Source organism: Oryzias latipes, chromosome 17 (assembly GCF_002234675.1).
Source record: "Oryzias latipes chromosome 17, ASM223467v1".
In the NCBI taxonomy this organism is placed as follows: Eukaryota; Metazoa; Chordata; class Actinopteri; order Beloniformes; family Adrianichthyidae; genus Oryzias; species Oryzias latipes.
Window position 1 is genome coordinate 23,528,089 of NC_019875.2, and position 21,512 is coordinate 23,549,600.

At 41.0% G+C, this 21,512-nt stretch overlaps 1 protein-coding gene across 1 annotated transcript; it reads left to right on the top strand.

The window, feature by feature from the left end:
- The first annotated feature begins 4,582 nt into the window (after positions 1-4,582).
- LOC100049190 (paired box protein Pax-3) lies at positions 4,583-20,941 on the top strand. The gene is made up of 9 exons (XM_004079227.4): positions 4,583-5,106; positions 5,418-5,653; positions 6,065-6,194; positions 6,352-6,495; positions 14,336-14,535; positions 15,247-15,412; positions 15,528-15,748; positions 18,576-18,839; positions 19,859-20,941. The coding sequence occupies exons 1-9, from the start codon at positions 5,022-5,024 to the stop codon at positions 19,874-19,876; spliced, it is 1,464 nt and encodes a 487-aa protein (XP_004079275.1). The 5' UTR covers positions 4,583-5,021; the 3' UTR covers positions 19,877-20,941.
- Positions 20,942-21,512: the final 571 nt, after the last annotated feature.

Below are 21,512 nucleotides of genomic sequence, written 5' to 3' on the forward strand. Positions count from 1 at the left end.
CACCTCATTGTCGTGTCAAGATGCTGATCAGACAGCATGATTATTGCACAGGTGTATAAACGCCCCTCTCACCCTTTCTCACACAAGCTCGAGTCCTCGATCAACCAGAGGCCTGGGAGCTTGAGGGTCCTGCGACGCCCCTCTTACCCTTCCGCAGGTGGTTTCTCACCCAAGCTCGAGTCCTCAACCAGAGGTCTGGGAGCTTGAGGGTCCTGCGCAGTATCTTAGCTGTTCCTAGCACTGCGCTTTTCTGGACTGAGAGGTCTGACGTCTTTCCAGGTATCTGTTGAAGCCACTCCTCCAGCTTGGGGGTTACTGCACCACTGTCACCTTCACTTTCCAGGCTTTCTCCAGTTCTTCTCTGAGTCCCTGGTATTTCTCCAGTTTCTCATGTTCCTTCTTCCGGATGTTTCCATCGCTTGGCACTGCCACATCCACCACAATGGCTTTCCTCTGTTTTTTATCCACCACTACAATGTCTGGTTGGTTAGCTATAACCATCCTGTCAGTCTGGATCTGGAAGTCCCACAGGATCTTTGCCCTCTCATTCTAAACCACCTTTGGAGGTGTTTCCCATTTTGACCTTGGGGTTTCCAGTCCATATTCTGCACACATGTTGCTGTATATTATTTCAGCCACTTGATTGTGGCGCTCCATGTATGCTTTCCCTGCCAGCATCTTACACCCTGCAGTTATGTGCTGGATTGTTTCAGGCGCCTCTTTGCACAGCCTACACATTGGGTCTTGTCTGGTGTGGTAGATCCGAGCCTCTACCGCTCTGGTGCTCAGGGCTTGTTCCTGAGCTTCCAGGATGAGTGCTTCAGTGCTGACCTGTAGGCCATCCCTTTTTAGCCATTGGTAGGACTTCTTGATATCAGCCACTTCAGTTATGGTCCGGTGGTACATCCCATGCAGGGCTTTGTCCTCCCATGAGGATCTGTCCTCCAGCACTGTATCCTCTGCTCCCCATTGCCTGAGACATTCACTGAGCACACTGTCAGTTGGGGCCTTGAGCTTGATGTACTTATGCATCTTGGATGTTTCATCCTTGACAGTGGCTTAATATGAACACTTACATGAATGTTAGCAATAAAAACTGATGTTAAACATAAATGGACATGTATTTATTTATACATAACACATTAAATGCACTAAATATAATATTTGCCACAAATTGTTTGTTTGTATCAAGAACTGGTGGTTTAGGACCCAAAATGTCCCCTGCGTGCCTCTATTTTGGTCGTCCTCCCTAACTACTTACAAATTGCTGTAAAAGGGGGGTGGAAAGAAGCACATTTATAAACAATCCCTATTGTGTGTTACTTAAAGTCTAAGTAGTTTTTACAATTTATCACTCCAAGTGCAGATTACTTATTAAAGTAATCAAGTAAGAAAAAAGTAGATAGATAGATAGATAGATATGGCAGTATTGTGCCCTCGTGTGGCTCAAGTTAGAAATGCATAATTTCGTTCAAGCAGCAGTTTGAGAACGTTAATGGATGCAGTCATTTATCTTTTTTTCATATGTAAAGAAATATAGAAAATACATAAGTCAGCAACAATGAGCTAATATTTCTTTTGAGAGGTTTTTCCATAAAGCGTATTAAAAATATTTTAACTTGTGAATTGTTTTTAATGTATTTGATCTGGCTTTGACATGCATGTTAAATTACATGATTGCCACATATTGCCATTATGTTAAGTTTTCCAACCTGGGGTTGAAAAGTGAAAGATGCCCAGACAAGCAGATATTAGGGTTATCTTGTATCTACTTTAAAGTTAAATTACATTCAACCCATAAAACCTTTGTGATCATAATGAACAGTTGCTGCAGCAACACATTTAGCAGATTGTTCTCCAGTTTTTCCAAACAATGAAAACACTGGATGTTTTGGCGATTCTTACCCATCAGTTAATGTGCCTTTTCCATCTCTAATTAAAGACAGATCAAAATCTCACCGAAGGTGTTTCCTCATACTCATCATGAGACCACAAACTTTTAACTCTGTTGTTTAAGTCTGCATTTGTTGATCTATGAAGTCCAGCATGCATGCCCTGCAGACTCATGTTTAACAAACACTCGGCTGTTCTGTTTTGCCTCTCTCCTGCACATGAGCTCACCTTGCTGGTCTTTGTTGTGATAAATTCATTCAGTTACGCTTCCCACTATAAGGGCTTGATCCAGTGATAAAATCCAACACATCATACAAACAACTTTCTTTGATAGCATCTTGTAACACTAATGTTAGAATGAAAAGGAATTTCCATTCCTCCATAATTGCAACCTCTTAAATGTTTGTTTATTTGATGACGTGATCATTATTTTTTTAATTGCTTTTTTCAAAACTTTATTGCTTTTGATTTGAGTCGACAATTTACAATAAATAAACATATGACAGAATTCATCAACATTTTGGCAAAAGATGTTTTATGGGTTTCTGGGCAGCTTTTTTCATGAAGACCTTTAAATAAAGCTGATAAATATTCAAACAAGATTTATTCACATATTTTGCCTATCGAAGAAATAAAATGATTTCCTTGCAGGAGTGATCTTGGATCACCACAACAGCACAGATTTTAAAAAAAGTGTCGAGAGCTTTTAAATTTTTTCCCCCATAATGGATCAACATTTTCTATTTGGTATGCATTTTTAGCCAATTCAGAACCTTGTTAATAAGAGCTTCAAGTAAGTTCAACTAATGCTGTTGGCCTAAGTTGTTTTCAGTAATGGCAGGAAAAATAATTCTTAAAATGTATTTGTGAGTCAGTCAGATGTAAAATGCCTAAAATACTCAGCCTGCCCTGTGTGCACGTATCCAGATATACATAACAACCAGTTTCCCTTTAGGGATATGCTTTATTTTGAAGCATTTTGTCCACCCCAGTGCAGTTTTGCCACAGCTTACTACTCTAATTGATTTGACATGCTTGATCCGATATCCTTTTCATGACAGTTAAACTTTAGTATGATAACTTTTTGTGGCCCCACTTCTTGCTTTTATGGAGGTATAATGTTTCCATATGTCTTGTGCCTTTTTCCCCCTGCACAGACTTGCAGGGAAAAAAAGTTAAAACACACTGAACAGTGTGTACTGCAGTAGAAAGACGTTAAACAGGAATAAAATACATTTTTGCTCCTTCGAAAATGTGTGTTTACTCTGCTCACTGGGAAAATACATTTTTCCCCTATTGAGCAAATAAAAACTTGTCGAAATATTTGAAGAAACGGGTGCATTTAAAGTGACATTTTCTGGATTATCATATTTTAAAAGTGCTGATTTGACAGATATAAAAAAATGATATAATTTTAATAAAATTGCTTTAAAGAGGTCACGACCAAACCCTCTTTCAAGGAATGCGCTGAGAGCCTGTAAAAAGAATTGGCAGTATGGCAGCAGCCTTCAGACCTGTTCCTCAGGGAGGGAGGGGGGTTAAAAAAGTACTGGTCTATTAAACACGCCTGATTACTACAATTATCACATCTCTACAAGCTTCAGAAAAGTCAAGTGATCCCTCATGTGGGCCTGCATAACAGCAATGGAACATTTGCACGGATGTGTTACACCTCCGTGTGGCCCGACCACGCGTCCGCGCAGCATCCTTTGTTAAATAAGCGCAACTAGACGATCACGCAGAGTTTTTTGCGTGGGTCGCGCTGGAACTCAGAGAAAAGAATAGATCCTTTTCTCCACGCTCAGCATCCCCCTCATCAACAGCAGTTTTTTTCCCCCCTGCGCACCTCTATTGTCTGCTGCAGCCACAAGACTCATGCTTTGCTCCGGCACTTGTCCCTCCCGATGATTAATAAAGATAAACGCGTTTTTTTGGAGCCAATAACTTTCTGATTTCAGGTTTGCACAGGGAAACAAAAAAACAAGGAATGGACGAAATAGTTTTTAGAAACTTAAATGGTCACACAGTAAAAATAAAAAACGTTCAAAATAAAAATAATGGAGCATTTTTTAATATTAGTTTTTGTTGATAATGTCTTAAGGGATTATGCATTTTCAATAACGTGAGTTAGTCATCTCATTTGTTATTTATACAATACTATTTGGCCAACTGTTATTCATTATTAATAGAAAATAACACAAGTAAAATTATTAAGGTATTTGTAAACTCCAAGAGGATTAAAAATACTCATATTTTGTTAAAAAAAACTTTTCTCCTGAACGTTGATTTTTTTGCTTTGCACGTATCTATGTATAAAATAAATAAACTCAAAAAAATGTTCAAAGTGTATAATCAATACAAAAATTATGATTTTGTATTCATTGCAACATTACCCTTTTGGTTTTTTACTTGAAAAAAGCGAGCTAACACTAAATTTTAGTGCACATGTGCTCGTGGTTTGGTGGGTTAAACGGTTTTACGTATTTATTTTTTGTCACATTTACACTTTCGAAGCCACATTTGACAAGCTCTATAAATCTGATTTAGTTTTGTCAAGCTTTCCGTAGAACAATTTACTGATCATAAGAAATCTGGATCAGAAGGCAACTTCATAAACTTTTTTCTAAATCAACGGATTTTGCTTTTTTTTTAAGTGTTGGTCCCCATGAAGGCCCATTTCCTCAGAAGCCTGTGACATGACAATATGGACTCGTGAGGTCAGTCCAAACGAGCTGAACTCCTGCTCTCCAATCGGAATGCTCCTCCTCTCCACAAATGTCCGGATTTGTAACCAATCAGCGCGCGCGGCGCGGAGACAGTGGGGACAGCGACCAGAGATAAAATGTTTGACTTCCATGCATCCTCTCAGAGCATCTTCTAATCCTTCGAGCACTGTCAGAAATCTGCACGTTGATCTAAACTCACCGCCCACTCACACTTACCACCGGGGACCAGTCAGTCTCTGAGGCCCCGGTTCACTTTTCCTCCTGAGGACCAACCTGTTACTCAAGAAAAGGAGACCTGCATGCGCCGCAGCCGCAGAGCGCGCTCAGCTGCAGAAACCGAACACGTTCTGTAGAGTGAAGACGCATCTGTGCTCTAAAAGTTGCCTGCAGGAGACTGGAATAATGACGGCGCTTGCAGGAGGTTTACCAAGAATGATGAGACCAAGTCCCCACCAGAACTACCCGCGGGGCGGATACTCCCTGGAAGGTAAGAGCTTTGAAGCTGACAAACTCGCTCTGAGTAAGTCTCCGTGACCGCGCAGAACTTCAGTGGTTTCAGAAAATCTCTGTGTAAAGGCGCAGAGTTGATAAGAACTTTTTACAACAAGTGACAATTAAATTAAATTTTCTTTAGGAGAACTGTCACGCTGTTTTTATAGAGTTGAACTTTCTTTGCTCTTTGACGTTGTTTCAAATCTGTAAAACAAATATTATTGAAAAGTTACATGTCATATTTTCATATTTGATCAACAAACAAAGGTCTCTGGATTTTTCTAACCTAAACCCGTGTCTTTCCAGTCTCCACGCCGCTCGGACAAGGTCGGGTCAACCAGCTCGGCGGAGTCTTCATCAATGGCAGACCTCTGCCCAATCATATCCGACATAAGATCGTGGAGATGGCGCACCACGGCATCCGGCCGTGTGTCATCTCCCGCCAGCTTCGAGTTTCCCACGGCTGCGTCTCCAAGATCCTGTGCCGATACCAGGAGACGGGCTCCATCAGGCCGGGCGCCATCGGCGGCAGCAAGCCAAAGGTGAGGAACCGAGTGCACTCCTCCGAGGCACCCGGAGAGCTGGATCACACCTTTATTTTAGAAATGTTTGTCCCTAAAAAAAAAGAAGGTAAAACGTCGAATTTGCAACAAATATAAATTTGAAATGTTGCTGAAATACATGGTCAGAGTTTTTATGCACTTATAAATAGGGCATTTCATAAAAATGATTAAAACAAATGTTTAAAGTTGCTGCACAATATTCAAGAAACAGAAAAGTAAATGAATAAAAAATATAAATGGGGAATACTCTGATCCAAATTTAAAAGGTCAGACAGAGCAATTAACTTTTCGTGAAGCCGATATCATCTTAAAGTTTCTGTTTTTTTCCTTTTTCTTTATCTTTTTTACTTTATTTTTTTTTTACTAAACTTTGTCTTTTGCGCACTGTAGCAAACCACTTCACCAGAAATAGACAAGAAAATCGAGGAGTACAAGAGAGAAACCCCCGGAATGTTCAGCTGGGAAATCAGGGACAAATTACTGAAAGATGGAATCTGCGACAGGAACAACGTCCCTTCAGGTTGGCGAACAGTTCAAGTTACAGGAAAGAAAAAATAAATCAAAACAAAAAACTCTTTTGTCAATTATAGGAAATGGAATGGTTAGTCTGTTAATTCTTTTCTGACATAAATGTAAATAAACAGCTTTTAAGGTCCATCTCTTGTTTTTGATTCTAGTGAGCGCCATCAGTCGCATCATGCGCTCAAAGTTCGGTGGAGCTGGTGAGGATGAGGAGGAAGAGGATGAAGTGGAGAAGAGGGCGATCGAGGAAAACGAACCAAGGACTAAACACAGCATTGACGGCATTCTGGGGGACAGATGTAAGTTAAGATTTTACAATTTAAAGGCCTTTTGCCCCCCAAACAACTCAGATAAAATAAATTTAGAGGGGGAGAGCAGTGATCCTGATGGTTTTCTGACTTGGGAGCTGTTCTGCATTAACTGAAACCATGTTAATAATAATAATAACAATAATAATTATAATAGTAGTAGTAATAATAATAATAATAATAATAATAATAATAATAATAATAATAATAATAATGTCTACAATTGTTTGCATAGTTAGATTTAATCGTTTAAAAGTCGTTTTTCTCTTTAAAAAACCTTTACCATTGTGCGTCTTTACGCATGCGTGCCGTCCGTTTGACGGTTTGCAAATATGCAGAGCTATTCTTAAATCAAACATTTGTCTTACTTCCAAGCCTGAGAAACTTTTCTCCCCGCCGCCACCCCCCTCCCTTACACCTAATCGGACACTTGAGGATGAACTTCAGGGGACAAAGCATGGAGAGTCCATTGAAACTCACACCTTAGTTTGAAGCGCACAAAAGCCAAACTCAGTGGTGTACAAAAAGAAGCTAGAGCTTTTCAAAATGGAGAAAGAAAGGGAGAGAAAAACGGCGCTGACAAAAGGCGGAGAGAAGACATTATGAACCGGCAATGAGTGATGAATTATTCAGGGACACCAATAGACCCAATGGGTTCTGCTTTATAGATTTCGAGCTTTTTTTATTTGAACTTATATTCTAAACTCATATCTGTGGTAAATGAATTCGAAAAAGCAGAAATGAGCTTTCCGGACAAACACCTGTTGATTTATGACCTGTTGATGACTGAGAAGAGTTGTTAGAAGGTGGACACTCTTCAGGAGATGATAGTAAACGACTCTTTGTTTACAAGAACCTGCAGTTTAGGAACTCTATAATTCAAAATAGGTCATATGTTTACGTTCCTGGCGTGAATTGTGCTCTCCGTTAGATAGAACGGTTCCGTCACTTTTGCGCGCAGAGCTTTTCAGCGCGACCTTTTTTGTCTTTGCGCAGCGAGCGTGACGCCTTCAGCCAGTGAGCGCAGGGAAAATCTTCTCCTCACTAGATTAAATCCAAACCCTTTATTTCTCTCCACTTTCATCTCATTCAAAGTCCACCCCTTTTCCTTTTCGCCCTGGGCGCACACATTTAATGCGGTGACTGTGCGGGACACTTACCTCTCTGCTGTGGCGTCCACGTTGGCACATCCAAAACTGCAGCAAAGTTGAAAAAAAATTCTTAAAAAAACAATTTTTATTTATTTTATTAACCTTATTTTGGTTATTTATTGTGCTTTAGGAGAACAAAGTCATTTTTAGGGGGAAAAAACACATTTTTCTGATTAACAAATTAAAACAAACTTTTTTAAGGATCTGGATAACATTAGCTGACTTCATGCAAACAGGGAAGAATATTTTCCTCACACTGATACACAGAACAGTCTTACTTCTTGTGTTTCTTTGTGCAAGTACTTGTTGTTTTTCTCCTTTATAGCAGTTCATTAGAATGTGAATAGGGTGGTTTGGGGACCAAGAGAGTGTCTTCTGGCCAAATATTGATTAAGTAGGTGTTTGCTGAGGCCATTGTTGTGGTGGGGAGAGGCCTGTTGCTCTCTGCCCCTTTCTCCTCTACTACTATTGTTGGCTTCCCTTAAGTGCTAAGATCAAAGCTGACTCATTTAGATTTATTTGTCTGGGAAAAAAAGGACTACTAAGGTTTGTGGGATAAAGTAGAGTGGATGGTGCTATTGCTACATGGCATGAACAAGGCCTGGAAACAGACGTGAGGTGTTTTTGTAACTCCACAAATTCAGAAAAAAATGCTTTTGCAGTTAAGAAATGTCAAACACATTTTTTTTCAAATAATAACATATAAACCAACATTTAATAAAATTACCTTTTCAAAACAAAACAAAAAACCTTCAAACGCTGCAGAAGTCTGACCGTTATCCGGCCTTATTTAATCATTGATCACATCCTCTATTTATTTAAAGTTAGCACCTCAGCCTTTAGCCTCATTTAACTAATTAAAGTTACCAAAGTCATGAAAGGAGGCTAGCCACTCTCGCAGGATCTATTTATGGCAGGAGGGGGTGAAAGGCAGAGAGAAAAAGAAAGCTCAGAAATACAAACAGTCAAAGGGAGAACTTTTCTCCAAAAGGAGTCCTGCGGTGCCTAAATGAATGAAGCCAGTTCTTTCAAACCTGCCATGGTGAACGCAGTCAACATGTAATAATTGGTTTCATTGAGGTGCATTCCAACAATCTGTTGCCATTCTCCTGCTTCTATTGTCCAGAGGCAGGCAAATAGCCAGAGGGACAGGAGGAATCAAGAGCTGACAAAACATGAAAGATTTAGCTTCTTTGCTCAAAGGAACTGAGGAGGACTTTGTTTGTGTAAATAAACTGGGTAAGTGACTCTTTGGGATTTTGGCTTAAGACTGAGGAACATTTGAGAGCAGAAAGAACAGTTTTAGAGTGGGATGTGTTTGTTATAGCAAACATTTGGCCCTATTAGAAAATTATAATTGCGCTTTATTTATAATAGATAGATAGATAGATAGATAGATAGATAGATAGATAGATAGATCTACACTTTTTCCCTTCATCTTCCTCTAAAAGATGAAAAAATCAACACTGGCTTATGTGCAGTTGAATGCAAACTCTATGCTTCATTTAAGAATCTTTCAGTGGTGGCATCCGCATTGTGATCCCCCAATATTAATTCAAAGAACAATTAATGAATGCCGGGCACCTTTGAAGTAACGGGCCTCGGTCCTGCCCCGAGCCGGCCCCTCGATGCTTATGTACTCTCCACATTCACCCAAAACACTGAGAAGCAACTGAAAGAGAAGCAGCGAGCAAAAGAAGGTCAAGGAGAGGTGCCCCGGCTGAAAAAGAGCTTTCTATACCCTTGGAAGTATTAGGCAAGGAAAACTGTGATAGGAAGGATAAAAGAATGCAATGAAAAAAAGAGGTCGGAGGCGAAGGGACTTCTCATAGACAGGCACAATAGGATGGTTAATTGAGTAATGCCAGACAGCGTTGTCAATCACTTAACTTTGTTTAGCCTTGGTTTTTGTGGAGCACTTTCTCTTAGCACGTTTTCTGCTCTGCTGTTTTTTACTTTTTTTGGGTGAAAAAACACATCTAGAAACCCAAAATTATGCCATTAAACCTAGAGGAGTATGTAAAAAGAGTATGTAAGTATGTAAAAAATAGTAAATTTAATATTATCTGTTAACAAAATGGGTTAAAATCACTGATCAAATATGAAAAATAGCCCATAAATCAGTATTTATTATTTGACAGTGTGGAATGCAGTGATGTTTTTTCTCTCTGTGGAGTGTCTGTGATGTTTGTGGGGGCAGCAGCAAAGCTGTTTCAACTGCTGCACTGATCGGTTTCTGTGAAAAGGTCAGGGGCCAACTTAGGGTCACTTGACTGTTAAAACTATCAGGCCCCAGGAAAAAAGAGGTTACGATAATGTTTGGGAAAACATGTCAAATGAGAAAGTATTATCAGGATGTCACACCAAGAAGTCAGCATGGCTCTGATAGATTTCATTTCTGTTGGTTTTTGTTACCATTTGACTCAACCAGAGTGTTCTGGGTTTGCTTGTTGGGTTGTTGGTTTTTCGCCTGAAAGAGCTGAGGCTGATGACGCGCTTTGCTGGTTAGTCTCTGTTCGACTGGAACGTGCAGCAGTCTGGTCTGTTGCTGCAGCCCCACGTGTGCTCTGTGAAGTTGCTTTGTCCCAGCCCTGAGGGTGGAAATGCCACCGTGAAACTCTCACCTAACTGCACCACAGTGGAACTAAATAATAACCACCTTACAATGGGCTCACATAATAGCCATGCAGAGCCATTTGAGGCTTCCTGTCACCCCACCAGTATTAGGCAGATACATCTTTCAATTTCATATTGCCATAGCTGCTTCTTTGTCCTAAAAGTGTCAGCCTCCTTTGCACACTTGTGTCATTTTCGTCTGTCCATCACATTATCATTATTACATTGCTTTTTTCCCCCTTTTTGTCACCCCCCTCACTTCCCAGGCAGCTGCAGGTTCCTGGGGTCTCTTTAGCAAGTCAAGTGAGCAGCCCACTCACTCCTTTTCCTTTAACTGTTAACTCCAGCTGAGTCCATAAGCTGTCAGTTAACCATTCTTTTGCTCCCGTGCATCTGCTCGCTCTGGCTCTATATGTCATGCCACTGTTTTATTCAGTGGCCCACTCGCACTGTGCTTTGTGGCCTGAAAGGGCCAGATCTACTTCCCTGCGTAAATAGCTAGTTCATTTGTCTCTTCTGCCCTTTGTTTTGGGTTGCGAACACATGTCACAAGCTCGATTACCTTCACTATTTAACAGCCCTTGGAGGACAGGAAAGCCAACTCCTACCAAGAAGAGACTAAAAGCTGCCCCGTGTGTTTTTCTCTTTTTTCCTGTGGTTGTTCATCCTTTTCACTTTTTTTTATTTGGATTTTTCTTGTCATAATATTTGAAGTTTAGTTGTTAAATCTTTTTGAAAAGACATTTGTCCAAAATGTGAAACTATCCAACATCACAGTATAGGCTTGACAATAATATGGTACACTTTCTTTGCTTCTTAGATACAACAATATAAAAATAAAAATATTTAATTTGTGTCTATCCTCGTTTAAGGAGTAGCAATGCTAGCAATGAAATATGAGGTATAATGCTTTTTTCAGCATTGGAATTCAATTTAAAATTGTTTCATCACCAGTTTTAGCAAGCATTTATAGATTTGTCAATCACGATGAAAAAATGTGGCTGTGTTACATTTCGTATTAAAATCATAGCCTTGCAGCATGAACATTTTTTTAGCAGTCTTTGAACATAACGGTTCAACAGATGCAAAATTTAGGCACATTTTCTTTCAAATGTAGATGTTTGTGTGCAACAGTTTTGGAGACCAGAAAGTGAACAAAATGTCAGTTTGCACTGAATTCACACAGGTGTTGAACATTTGGGTGGGAATCTGCATTGGCGTCTGCATGTCTTGTCATATTAACATCTCTTGGAGCAGTGTGGAAGAGTGAAAGCTTGCCAAGATGAGTCCTGGCTGCGGTAGTCTAAGCAATAAACAAGCGTGCCCTTCATCCCTACAATCTTCTCTTTTGTCTTTGCTGTTAGACTCACTGCTGCTGCACGTGAAGCTAATGAAAGCGGACGTTCTCCAGGTTCACATCTGTAGCCCTCTTGAGTTTATCTTTCGTGCCTGTCAGTCTCCTCTTCACCCTTAAATGGTTGTGTTTACACAGAGTTGTGAATTGTAGTGCTGTACTTCCCATTCTGATTTCAGATCAATTATGTTTATGCATGTACATTTTTAAATGCACTTGTCTGATTTCTTTTTTGTTGTTGTTGAACTTGTTGAAATCACTTGTTGAACTGTGCAAAATTTCACCATGTCCACCCTAACCCGTGTCCATTAAGTTCCATACATCTTATTTTGTTTTAAAACAACTGTTCCACTGTTCATTTTTTCAGCAGGTTGAATTTCCGCTTGAGGGATAATGTTCTATCTTTACTGCTAGGATTCTTGTCACAGCCATAGCCTGACTGTGAGCGCCGGTCGAGTATTTTCAACTCCCCAGCGTTTTAGCCTCAGCGTAAAATTTGATTTGAGTGTTTAAGTAAGGAGGTTGGGGCCTGCCTTTGTGCGGTTAGTGTCCTCCTCTGTCATTGTGGAAACAGTGTGGGAACAAATGGGTTCCTGCATCATCTTGAGTTAAACTGACCCACTGCAACTGTGAGTGAAAGTGTGGAAGATGTGGGTGTATTGATTGGTGGATGTACAGTATGGGGCAGGTGAGTGGATGAGACAGAAGGGGCAGGCCCTATTTTTTGTGAGTGGTGAACACCAGCGTTTTCCCGAGTTAGTCCTCCCCTCGTTTCATGTTCCTTTTCCAGGTACCTTCAGTTTCTCTCCATGTCAGCCCTTCGACTCCCCATCCCCCAGTCTTTTGCCCCTCAGGCTGTGGAAGGAGGGAATGAAGGGGCACTCCCCTGCTGTGCCCCTCCACGGCCCCCAGTGGCCCTTCTCTGGATCCCTTTGTGCCCTCTCTCCCTCCTACTCTTCATTCCCCCACTCAGCCCCTGGCTCCACAGCCTCCTTCCTACCCTACAACCCCCTCTTTCCTCCCAACTCCCCTGCTGGGCAGGTGACAGGCCCCTGAATACAGGCCCGGGCGTCCCTGATGGCTCCTACAGATGGAGCGTGGTAATCGGTCCAATAGAGCCCTGCCACAGGCTTTTCCCTGCTAAGATACAAAAGCCTGGCCTCTCACACTCAGAAAAAGTAAAAGAGGGAGTGTGAGAGGATGATATAAAAAGGAAAGAGCTGGCCATAGGATGACAAAAGCAACATTGTCATTTGCCATTAAGGGAGAGTCTGTGACGGAGCGTTCTCTCTGTAGTAACAAATAATAAAAAGAGTGGGTAAAAGGGAAAAGAGAAAAACAAAAGAGGCAGTAGACAAAGTTCCACCCCCAGGTCTTTTTTTTTTAGTTACAGTACAAATAGAAGCTTTAGAGTTTATGAGCTCTTCTGGTACTTTTTCTTAATTCATTTTTTTAGTTTCTTTAGGTTTAAAGTGGTCTCAACATTGCATTTTACTTTCTTTGCCTTTTTCTTCTACATTCCAGGAGTTTTGAAGCACTCAACCAATCCCCAAAGAGCCCAAATGCCTGCGTGGCACCCTTGGTTTAAATGTAATAAAGAGCTCTACATCAGAATCTTGTTTGTTGGCGGTCCTTTGCACAGCGGCAATCCCAGAGGCCAAATCCGTGTGTAATGCCTGGTCAGACACACACTGGCAACCAGCGCAAACATTTCCTGCTTGGCTCCAGTGGCTCCAGAGGCAAGGGGAGATCCCTGTGCTCCTCCCTCCGTGTCTGACTTGGCACTTTTTAATTAAAGCTTTAAATCTGGGGGGCAGAGGGCAAATTGGCATTCTCGGGCAAACAGAAAGGACACAGTTGAAGCTTTTTTCTTGCTTACACCTGCCTCTCTTGAGCCCCTCAGTGCCTCTGCCTTAGCTTAGGTGTTTGCTGTGAACTCTGAGTGAGGAAAAGGTGCAGTGAACCCTCTTGGTGAGGTCACATTTGGTTAGACTTGGGAACGGTTTCTAACTCTTTTAGTTTTTTTTAGTCCGTCTGTGTTTGTCACATTGTCTTAGACTACACTGACTGAATGAAAGCTCAGACGCAGCAGATGCATATTTGTGAGTGTGCACATGAGAATGAGAAGGGGGATTGAGCACGTATCGGTGGACAATAGACGGCTGTCACGCTAGTTTGCGGAGCCTAATCATTTTTTAATAGATGGCCAACCTCACCCTGAATGCAGGAATAGTTCTTTGCCTTCAGCTTCAGGCCTTCATTGATTCCCTTCTTCTGCTGAATTAGATCCCTAAAGCTGTCTCCCAGTTACCCACTGGCTCTCCCCTGCCCTCAACTTAACAAACAGATTAGGATGCACCTGCAAAAAGACGGGCTTTTCTGCAGTTTGGGATGCTATTGCAAAGGCACACAGCATGGCTAAAACTGGGAGAGACACAGTGTCCCAGGAAATAGAAACCCTGGAGGGATCTTGTACCTTTTAATCCATGTTCAAGAAGGCTCTGGCTTTTGATCCCCTCAGGAACCACTGAGGAGTTTAAGTGAACAGGAGGACACAATCTAAAGTGGATCTACACCATGTGCTATACTCAGCATTATCTGCTGTCTTGAATCTGGCTTTTGTGTCACAGATTAGGGTCCACGACAATGTTTCATTGTACACCAGTCTTGTGAATGAGGAAGTGACCATGTGTTTGTTTTGCAATCACAGCCAGTCACTCGGACGAGGGTTCTGATGTGGACTCCGAGCCAGGTCTGCCTTTGAAGAGGAAGCAGAGGCGTAGCCGCACCACCTTTACAGCGGAACAACTAGAGGAGCTGGAGAGGGCCTTTGAGCGCACACACTACCCAGACATCTACACACGAGAGGAGCTGGCTCAACGCGCCAAACTGACAGAAGCTCGAGTTCAGGTTAGACGGACATTTTTATAAAAATAAAAAGTTGAAAATTTTTAAATCCAATTAGCTATCACACACCTGGTTGTGTGAAATGTGTTCTCTGCGTATGATCCCTCCCCTGCCTAAGCAGTGACACTGGGCCCTATTTTTGGAGTCTTTGGTATGACTCAACCATGGATTTGAATTCACGATCATCCAATATCAGGGCAGTCTACTCGACTGAAGGCCACTGAGTTGGTTTCAAATTAATCTGAATGTCTGTGCGAGTGATCATTCATACTGCTGTCCTGTCACAGATCTATGTTATGTGAAAATACAATTAAATGAGGATGCTGCCATGCGTTATTGTCTTTTAATTAATATTCTCTCTTTTTTGGTCAAATATTTTTCTAAAAACATCAATAGAGAAGTTCTAAAAACGACTGCTTGATTAAGACAGCTGCCTAAAATAGACCCTAACAGCCATGACAGCCCTCAGGCGTTATGTGATCCCTGTGACTTGCAGTAGCGCACAAAGATGTGGTTTCATTTCAATCAACAAACGTTAAGATCTTTATCAGTTCAGCTCCCTGTAATATGACAGAGAAGGCTCTCACACATTCAGATTCACTGACATGGTATGGAGCACGCACAGAAAAGCACGTAATCACATCATAAAGTGAAAGTTATACTTTTACATTTTAGAAAATGGAGAACCTCTTATCCAGTTTAATCTTCTTTTAGGTGTGGTTCAGCAACAGAAGGGCACGATGGAGGAAACAAGCAGGAGCCAACCAACTGATGGCTTTTAACCACCTCATACCTAGCGGTTTCCCTCCATCGGCTATGCCGGGCCTTCAGCCTTATCAGCTGTCAGACAGTCCTTACCCTCCGACTTCTATCGCCCAGGGTGAGACACTTTTTAATCTCTCACTGAAAGGACATCTCATAAATTAACTTGTGAGATTTTAAACATTTGATCTCACAAAATTTGAATCTGAAGTATCATGTTTTGTGTTCGGCAGCCCCGGAGCAGACCAGTACGGTCCACCGGCCGCAGCCTCTGCCACCCACCTCCGTCCACCAGAGTGGGCTCAGCTCATCAGCATCTTCTCAGGATGGAAATTCTGCATACTGCCTGTCGTCTGGCCGACACAGCTTCCCAGCATACTCGGACAGCTTTGGTCCCCCGACAGGTCATAACAGCGCTGTCAACCCCACCATCGGCAACAGCCTCTCCCCCCAGGTTAACTTGTGTTTTAAAAATACTTTTAGAATTACTCACACTTTCACATCAATATGTGTTAGATCAGGATGTGGAAGGTCAGCAGTGCTACATTGTTTATCTAAAATGTGCCGTATGCTTAGATAATAACACACACAAACCTGTCTGTGTGACCCATTTAGTGTCATTGCGATGACACTGATAAAACCTTGTTAGGCAAAATAACTTGGTAGCTTTTCATTTCTGTTTATTGTGATGGAGAGTTTGATGAATTTAAAATGTGGCAAACGTCAGTCTTTGGAAAGGCAGAAAGGACCAAACATGGGGAAGGATGTACGGATGTCAGATGATGACACAAATCAAAACTGAAAAGACAATTATGGTCGATTACACAGTCATCAGTGTCCATCAGTGGCTCCCTACTAGTCCAGAAGATGGACTAACAGGCGTAAAACGAGCTTTTAACCGCCACAAAGGGTGGCTGGCCCTCCTGCAAAGCATGCTGGGTACTAATTCCCACGAGAGACAATCTCAGACTCCTGTTATGCACAGATAAAAAACTGCCTCGGGGAGGTTTGTTGCTGCAAGTGTGCCTGAAGATGTATATATTGTGAAATAAAGACAAGCTTTGTGGCTGCTGCCAGGGTGAACAGTCAAAAACTAAAGTTATAATTGGCTACTTTGAAGAATGAGCATGAGTACAGAATACATTATTCATAAAAAAGTTTTTTTGTTCCTCAATCCCTAACTTTTCCCCCACTTTTAATATATGACGCAAACAGGAAGAGGACATTAGTAATGGTTTAAAATGAACATTATAACAATTTTTTACTTTAAATAATTGCTATCTTGACGCATCTGGTCTGGATGGTAACTAGTAGTTAGGTGCTGGTGTGAATTTACACCGTTATAGGATCACCAAGGGACTTAAAGTCTAGTAAAGGGGCCAAAGGTGCTGTGGCCTCATGGATGGTTTCGACATTAACCTAAGCGGCCAACAGAGTGAACAGTACGAACATCTCCTCTTGCAAATTGGCCGGCATGCCTTAAATGTTTTCTCCGTCTGGGATTGCAATCACAGAATGTTCCAGTATCTTAATTGATTGGAATGAAGTAATCTATCCCCTCCTAACAAAGTGTGTAATTTATGCAAATGAATCACTTTGTTAACTAATTTGTTTTAATTCGTGTGTTCACTGCAGCTGTTTGAATGTATATTGCAATGCAGTTTCCTCTATTTCAAACTGGGATAGAATTAATTTCCTGATTTTAAGTTAATAAGGGAAAGGAAATGAGGGGTGATTCAATTCTGTGACATTGATAGTACACGAGGACCTCTTCGCACTTTACAAAAACTTTACCCATTCATTTTATTAGTCGGCATAGCCAGCTTGATTTTGAACTAAATCCCCTCTGAAATTGTCCTGCTGTGTTATCTGAACTCAAAATTTGTCTTTGCAAGCCACCCTGCTCAACCAACTATGCCGTATCCGGCACAAGGTAGCTCTAAGACCAGATATGGTCACATCAGAGCAGCCTATAGTTTTGATGTAGATAAGATTGGCTTTAGATCGACGATATTCCTCAGATCACTCTGCAACGATAGCAGCACCCGGCCTGATTGTTCTCCCCATCACTGGGGTCTCTGAGCTGCTCTGGTGCATACCACTGCAATCCTTTCTCACCAAGGAAGCAAGCGGCCAGGATTTGCACCCCCCCGAGACATAATCTCCGGCACAACCTCAAAACAGACACTATCAAGAACTGCTGCTGTTTCAGCTAGATGTGGTGCATGTGAGCAGATCTAACACACCCATGACACTACAAAAGGCCATGCTTCACTTTTACAAGAGAAAAACTCAAATCTACCCATAATTGTTCAAATCCTTTTGACATATTTTAAACATATTTTAAGCATTTGTTTTAATAAATATTATAAAAATGCCCAAGATAATTAAAAATAAAAAATTGTAGATTTTCCAATTTACCATGCAAAAATAAAAATTCACTTGAATAATTTTAATTTTGCAAATAATTTCACATCTGCTTGCCACTTGACTGTGAGTTGGGAAATTTTTCACCCATTTTTTAAAAAACAGTTTTACGCATTTCCTTCTCACGCAATCCCTGGTGCAGCTGTTCACAATGTATCACTGATACCCCTGCAGCTCTGACAACAGAGCAGAAATCCTCACTACACATGCACGTGCATGCACAATTCCACACGTAGGCGAGTTAGATCTAACACACACAAACACACCGCACCCCTTGTTCCCATGTACCCTTTGACCTCCTTATCCTGGCTTCATCAGGGGACACAGAGTTTGAGTCTGAAACTAAAAAACTGTGAAAGTTATTGATTGTAAAAGCAAAAAAAGTTGCTCATTCAGAATGAGAATTCCATTGTTTTCATGAGCTGTCCTTTTTAGCTTTGACCATTCTCAGGCAGAATCTTTCTTTGTGAAGGAAAAACTACAAGACCACAACTGTCACGACAAGGAAGCACCAAAATAAATCTGCGCTTTAATCTGCTTCCATAAATATGACAGGAGAACTCTTGCAGAAACGTCTGGGGGGATAGAAGATGCAGCTCCCCAGCCTCTGTCAGCTCCGCAGTCGGTGAAGCAGAGTAAAGAGAACCACATGTGTGTGGAAAGCCAGTGGTAATATATTTCTGACTGGTAATAAGGGACGTGTCTGCGCTTTAGCCCACCTGGGTAGAGAGGAAAAGATGGCTGATTGTTCCAACATGAGATTCATCCTAAGAATGAAACAAAGTAGTTATTATTGTTTGTCTTTAGACATTTTTTTTTGTATTTACCTCTGTTCAATTTGTGTTTTGTTTCAGGTAATGGGCCTGTTGAACCCCAGTGGAGTACCACATCAATCCCAGAGTGATTTTGCCCTCTCTCCCCTGACTGGAGGTCTTGAGCCCAATGGAGCTATGGCAGCCAGCTGTCATGGTTCGCAGCGCTTGGAGGCTCTTCCAGCTCTGACCAGCATGCCCACTCTGCCCAGTACTCAGTCTTACTGCCCATCATCCTACACTTCACCAGCTTACCCTGTAGACCACCACCCTACATACCAATATGGTCAATACAGCCAGAGCAAGGTAAATTTTCAGGATTTATTTTAATGATCTTTTCATTCAAACTCACACAGAGTTTCAAACTGATTGCTTAAAGAGGGTACGTATCACACAGTGACCCCTGGTCTTTCAGTGTGATTTGGTTTAGATTTACCCACAATCCAAGCTAATTGCACAGACCCCTCTGATGACTGAGGTTCTCAAGTCACCCGTGCTGCTCTGAAATTACATTCATGTTAAGGAGCACTGTCGGCCAACTTACCTCAGTTTACATTACCATCATCCAACTGTCCACGTGGCTTCATGCTTCATGCAACACACACAGATTCCCTCACTGTCCTTTCATGACCTTCTATGATGAGCTGGCCCAACAAGTCTTGCAGCTCAGCAAGCCATGTAATGACCTCTGTGTAATGAGGAGAGCCGCCCAAATGAAAAGGGCTGCTTCCTAAAGTGTGTTTGACAGGAGGGAGCGGAGTTTGTGATTTGAGCAGTGTGCTGTTGAAGGCCCATGTGAAGTACACTACCACATGCTGACTAGCCCATCAGTGGCAACATCTTGATGTTATTAATTTAGCCAAACCCAGAGGAGATTGTTGTGCAGCTGTAGGGGGTTTGTGTTTATGTGGACGTGCCAGTGAATGTCTGTGAGCACACGCACGTGTGTACAAGAGGAGGGTAAAGGGCTCTTTAACAGGGGGCAATTATGGCCCTTGGCAGGTCAGGATAGGAACCATGTGTCCCACTACAGATCACATTTAGCGCCGTTATTGATCAGCCAAGCAAATCCACACTGATCCTCACTGTAAAGTTAGTTTTACTGAGCAACTTCTAAGTAATTCTGAAGACATTTCCACCGATGACTGTGGGGTTTTATTATTTATCTTGTGATTCTTGCTTTGATGGCTACTCTGTGGATCACAGGCTTTTCTGTAACATTTAACATCTGTTACCGTACCTGCATTGAATCAGCCAGGCTGATTCCCTTTAGAAGGGAACAGTGCCTTTAAATTCTCTTTCTTTCCCCCCTATGTGCAATACAGGTGCCTTTCATCATATGAAGCCCTCAAGAGGCCTCATAGGACCTGTATGGTTGCTCCGACATTCATCCCTGGAGACCACTGCAACAGTTCGGATTTACCAGCGGCTCCAGGCCCAGGCGGCACGATGAGGGGAAAGGATTTAGGTGTTGGTAATCAGCAGAAAAAGTTGCTTGTCTGGACTGACAAGAGGTGATTTCAGTGGTGGGGTTGAATGTTCCAATGAAGGACCAAAAGTAGCGCCTTCTCTGGTAACTGGTGCTCACCTCTGTGCCTGGCTGGCTATTCTCCAAGGGACCAAACAAGGTGGATTATGTCACATAAAGCGAAAAGATGAAGAGTGTGAAGAATGTGGAGATGGACTTTATCAGCCTAGCTGCTTCCCCACTGGTGAATGATTCAGGCTGGTGAGCTTACACTTTCTAGGAATGTTTTTCAGCACTACGTCTTAAAGCAGTGCTATCAACCTGCAGTGAGATGCATTTGTTTTTGGACAATGACTTTTGAGTTTGTTAGGAAAAAGAAAAGAAAAAAGAAAAACGGAAGCCTAGTGGATCCAGTGAATCCACTGAACCCAAAGAAAGTGCAATACATTCATACCTCATGTGCTGTAGTTTGAGAACGATCAGATGTCTTCACTATAGCCTCAAAACCTGCTCTCTCTTTTTAATTGTAATTCATTTTGGGTTGTCTAAAGTGATCAATCAGGGGAAATATTGAAGTCCCCATGTCAAAAAAAAAAGAAAAAAAAAAGAAAACAAAACCGAAAGAAGCAGCAGTTCTGGCAGTGAATACACTATTCAGTTGACATCATTTTTTTATAATTGTTTTTGTCTGTTTGCATGTTTACTTAGCTGTAAACAGGAGCTTGACGATTCTGGTTCTGTTTCTTATTTATTTAGTGTTCAAGTGTATTTTTGTATGCCCCTTGTCACCACGCCTCTGTGCTTCATGTCTTACAGTTTATATTTGTTACTTTTTTATGTTTTTTTCATTTATATTGATGTGAAATAAAGTTGTTGTAAGAAACTGTGTGTATAATATAGCACTATTACTATTTATAATAAACTATGTGACAATAAAAAAGTGGCATTTTATTCTTTGTGACCAACCTAAAAAAATATCAATAATCAATATTTTCAATTAAAATTTATGTCAAAGGTCAATGAACAATCCACTGCTGGTTCCTCAATAAAATAAAATATAAAAGTTAAATTTCTTTAGAGAATTACTTTCTAGTTGATATGAATGAATAATATAAAAAGTAATACAACAGTGATTCCCAGATTATTTTCTGCATCAGTGTTAACTTATTATTGTTGCTTAGCGTTGATCCTATATTCAAGATGGAAGAGGATTTGTGTTATGTTTGCTTAAGGAAAATGTAAATATTAGTTAAGCTAAAGTAAATCTGTTGGTATATTGATAAATAAGCTTGAGATTTTACATTTTTTTCATAAATTTAGTATAGGATCTCAAAGTTAAAAATTTAAAAATGTTTCTGAAGTTTTTATACTGCAAAAAAATATATATTTTTGCCTAGTTTCAACTTTAAATAACTTTTTATACTTGTATAAGACAAAATGACTTTACTAGTAATTTGTCTGTAATATTTTATGACTTAAGACAATAATCTTGAGTATTTAATCTCGAAAAA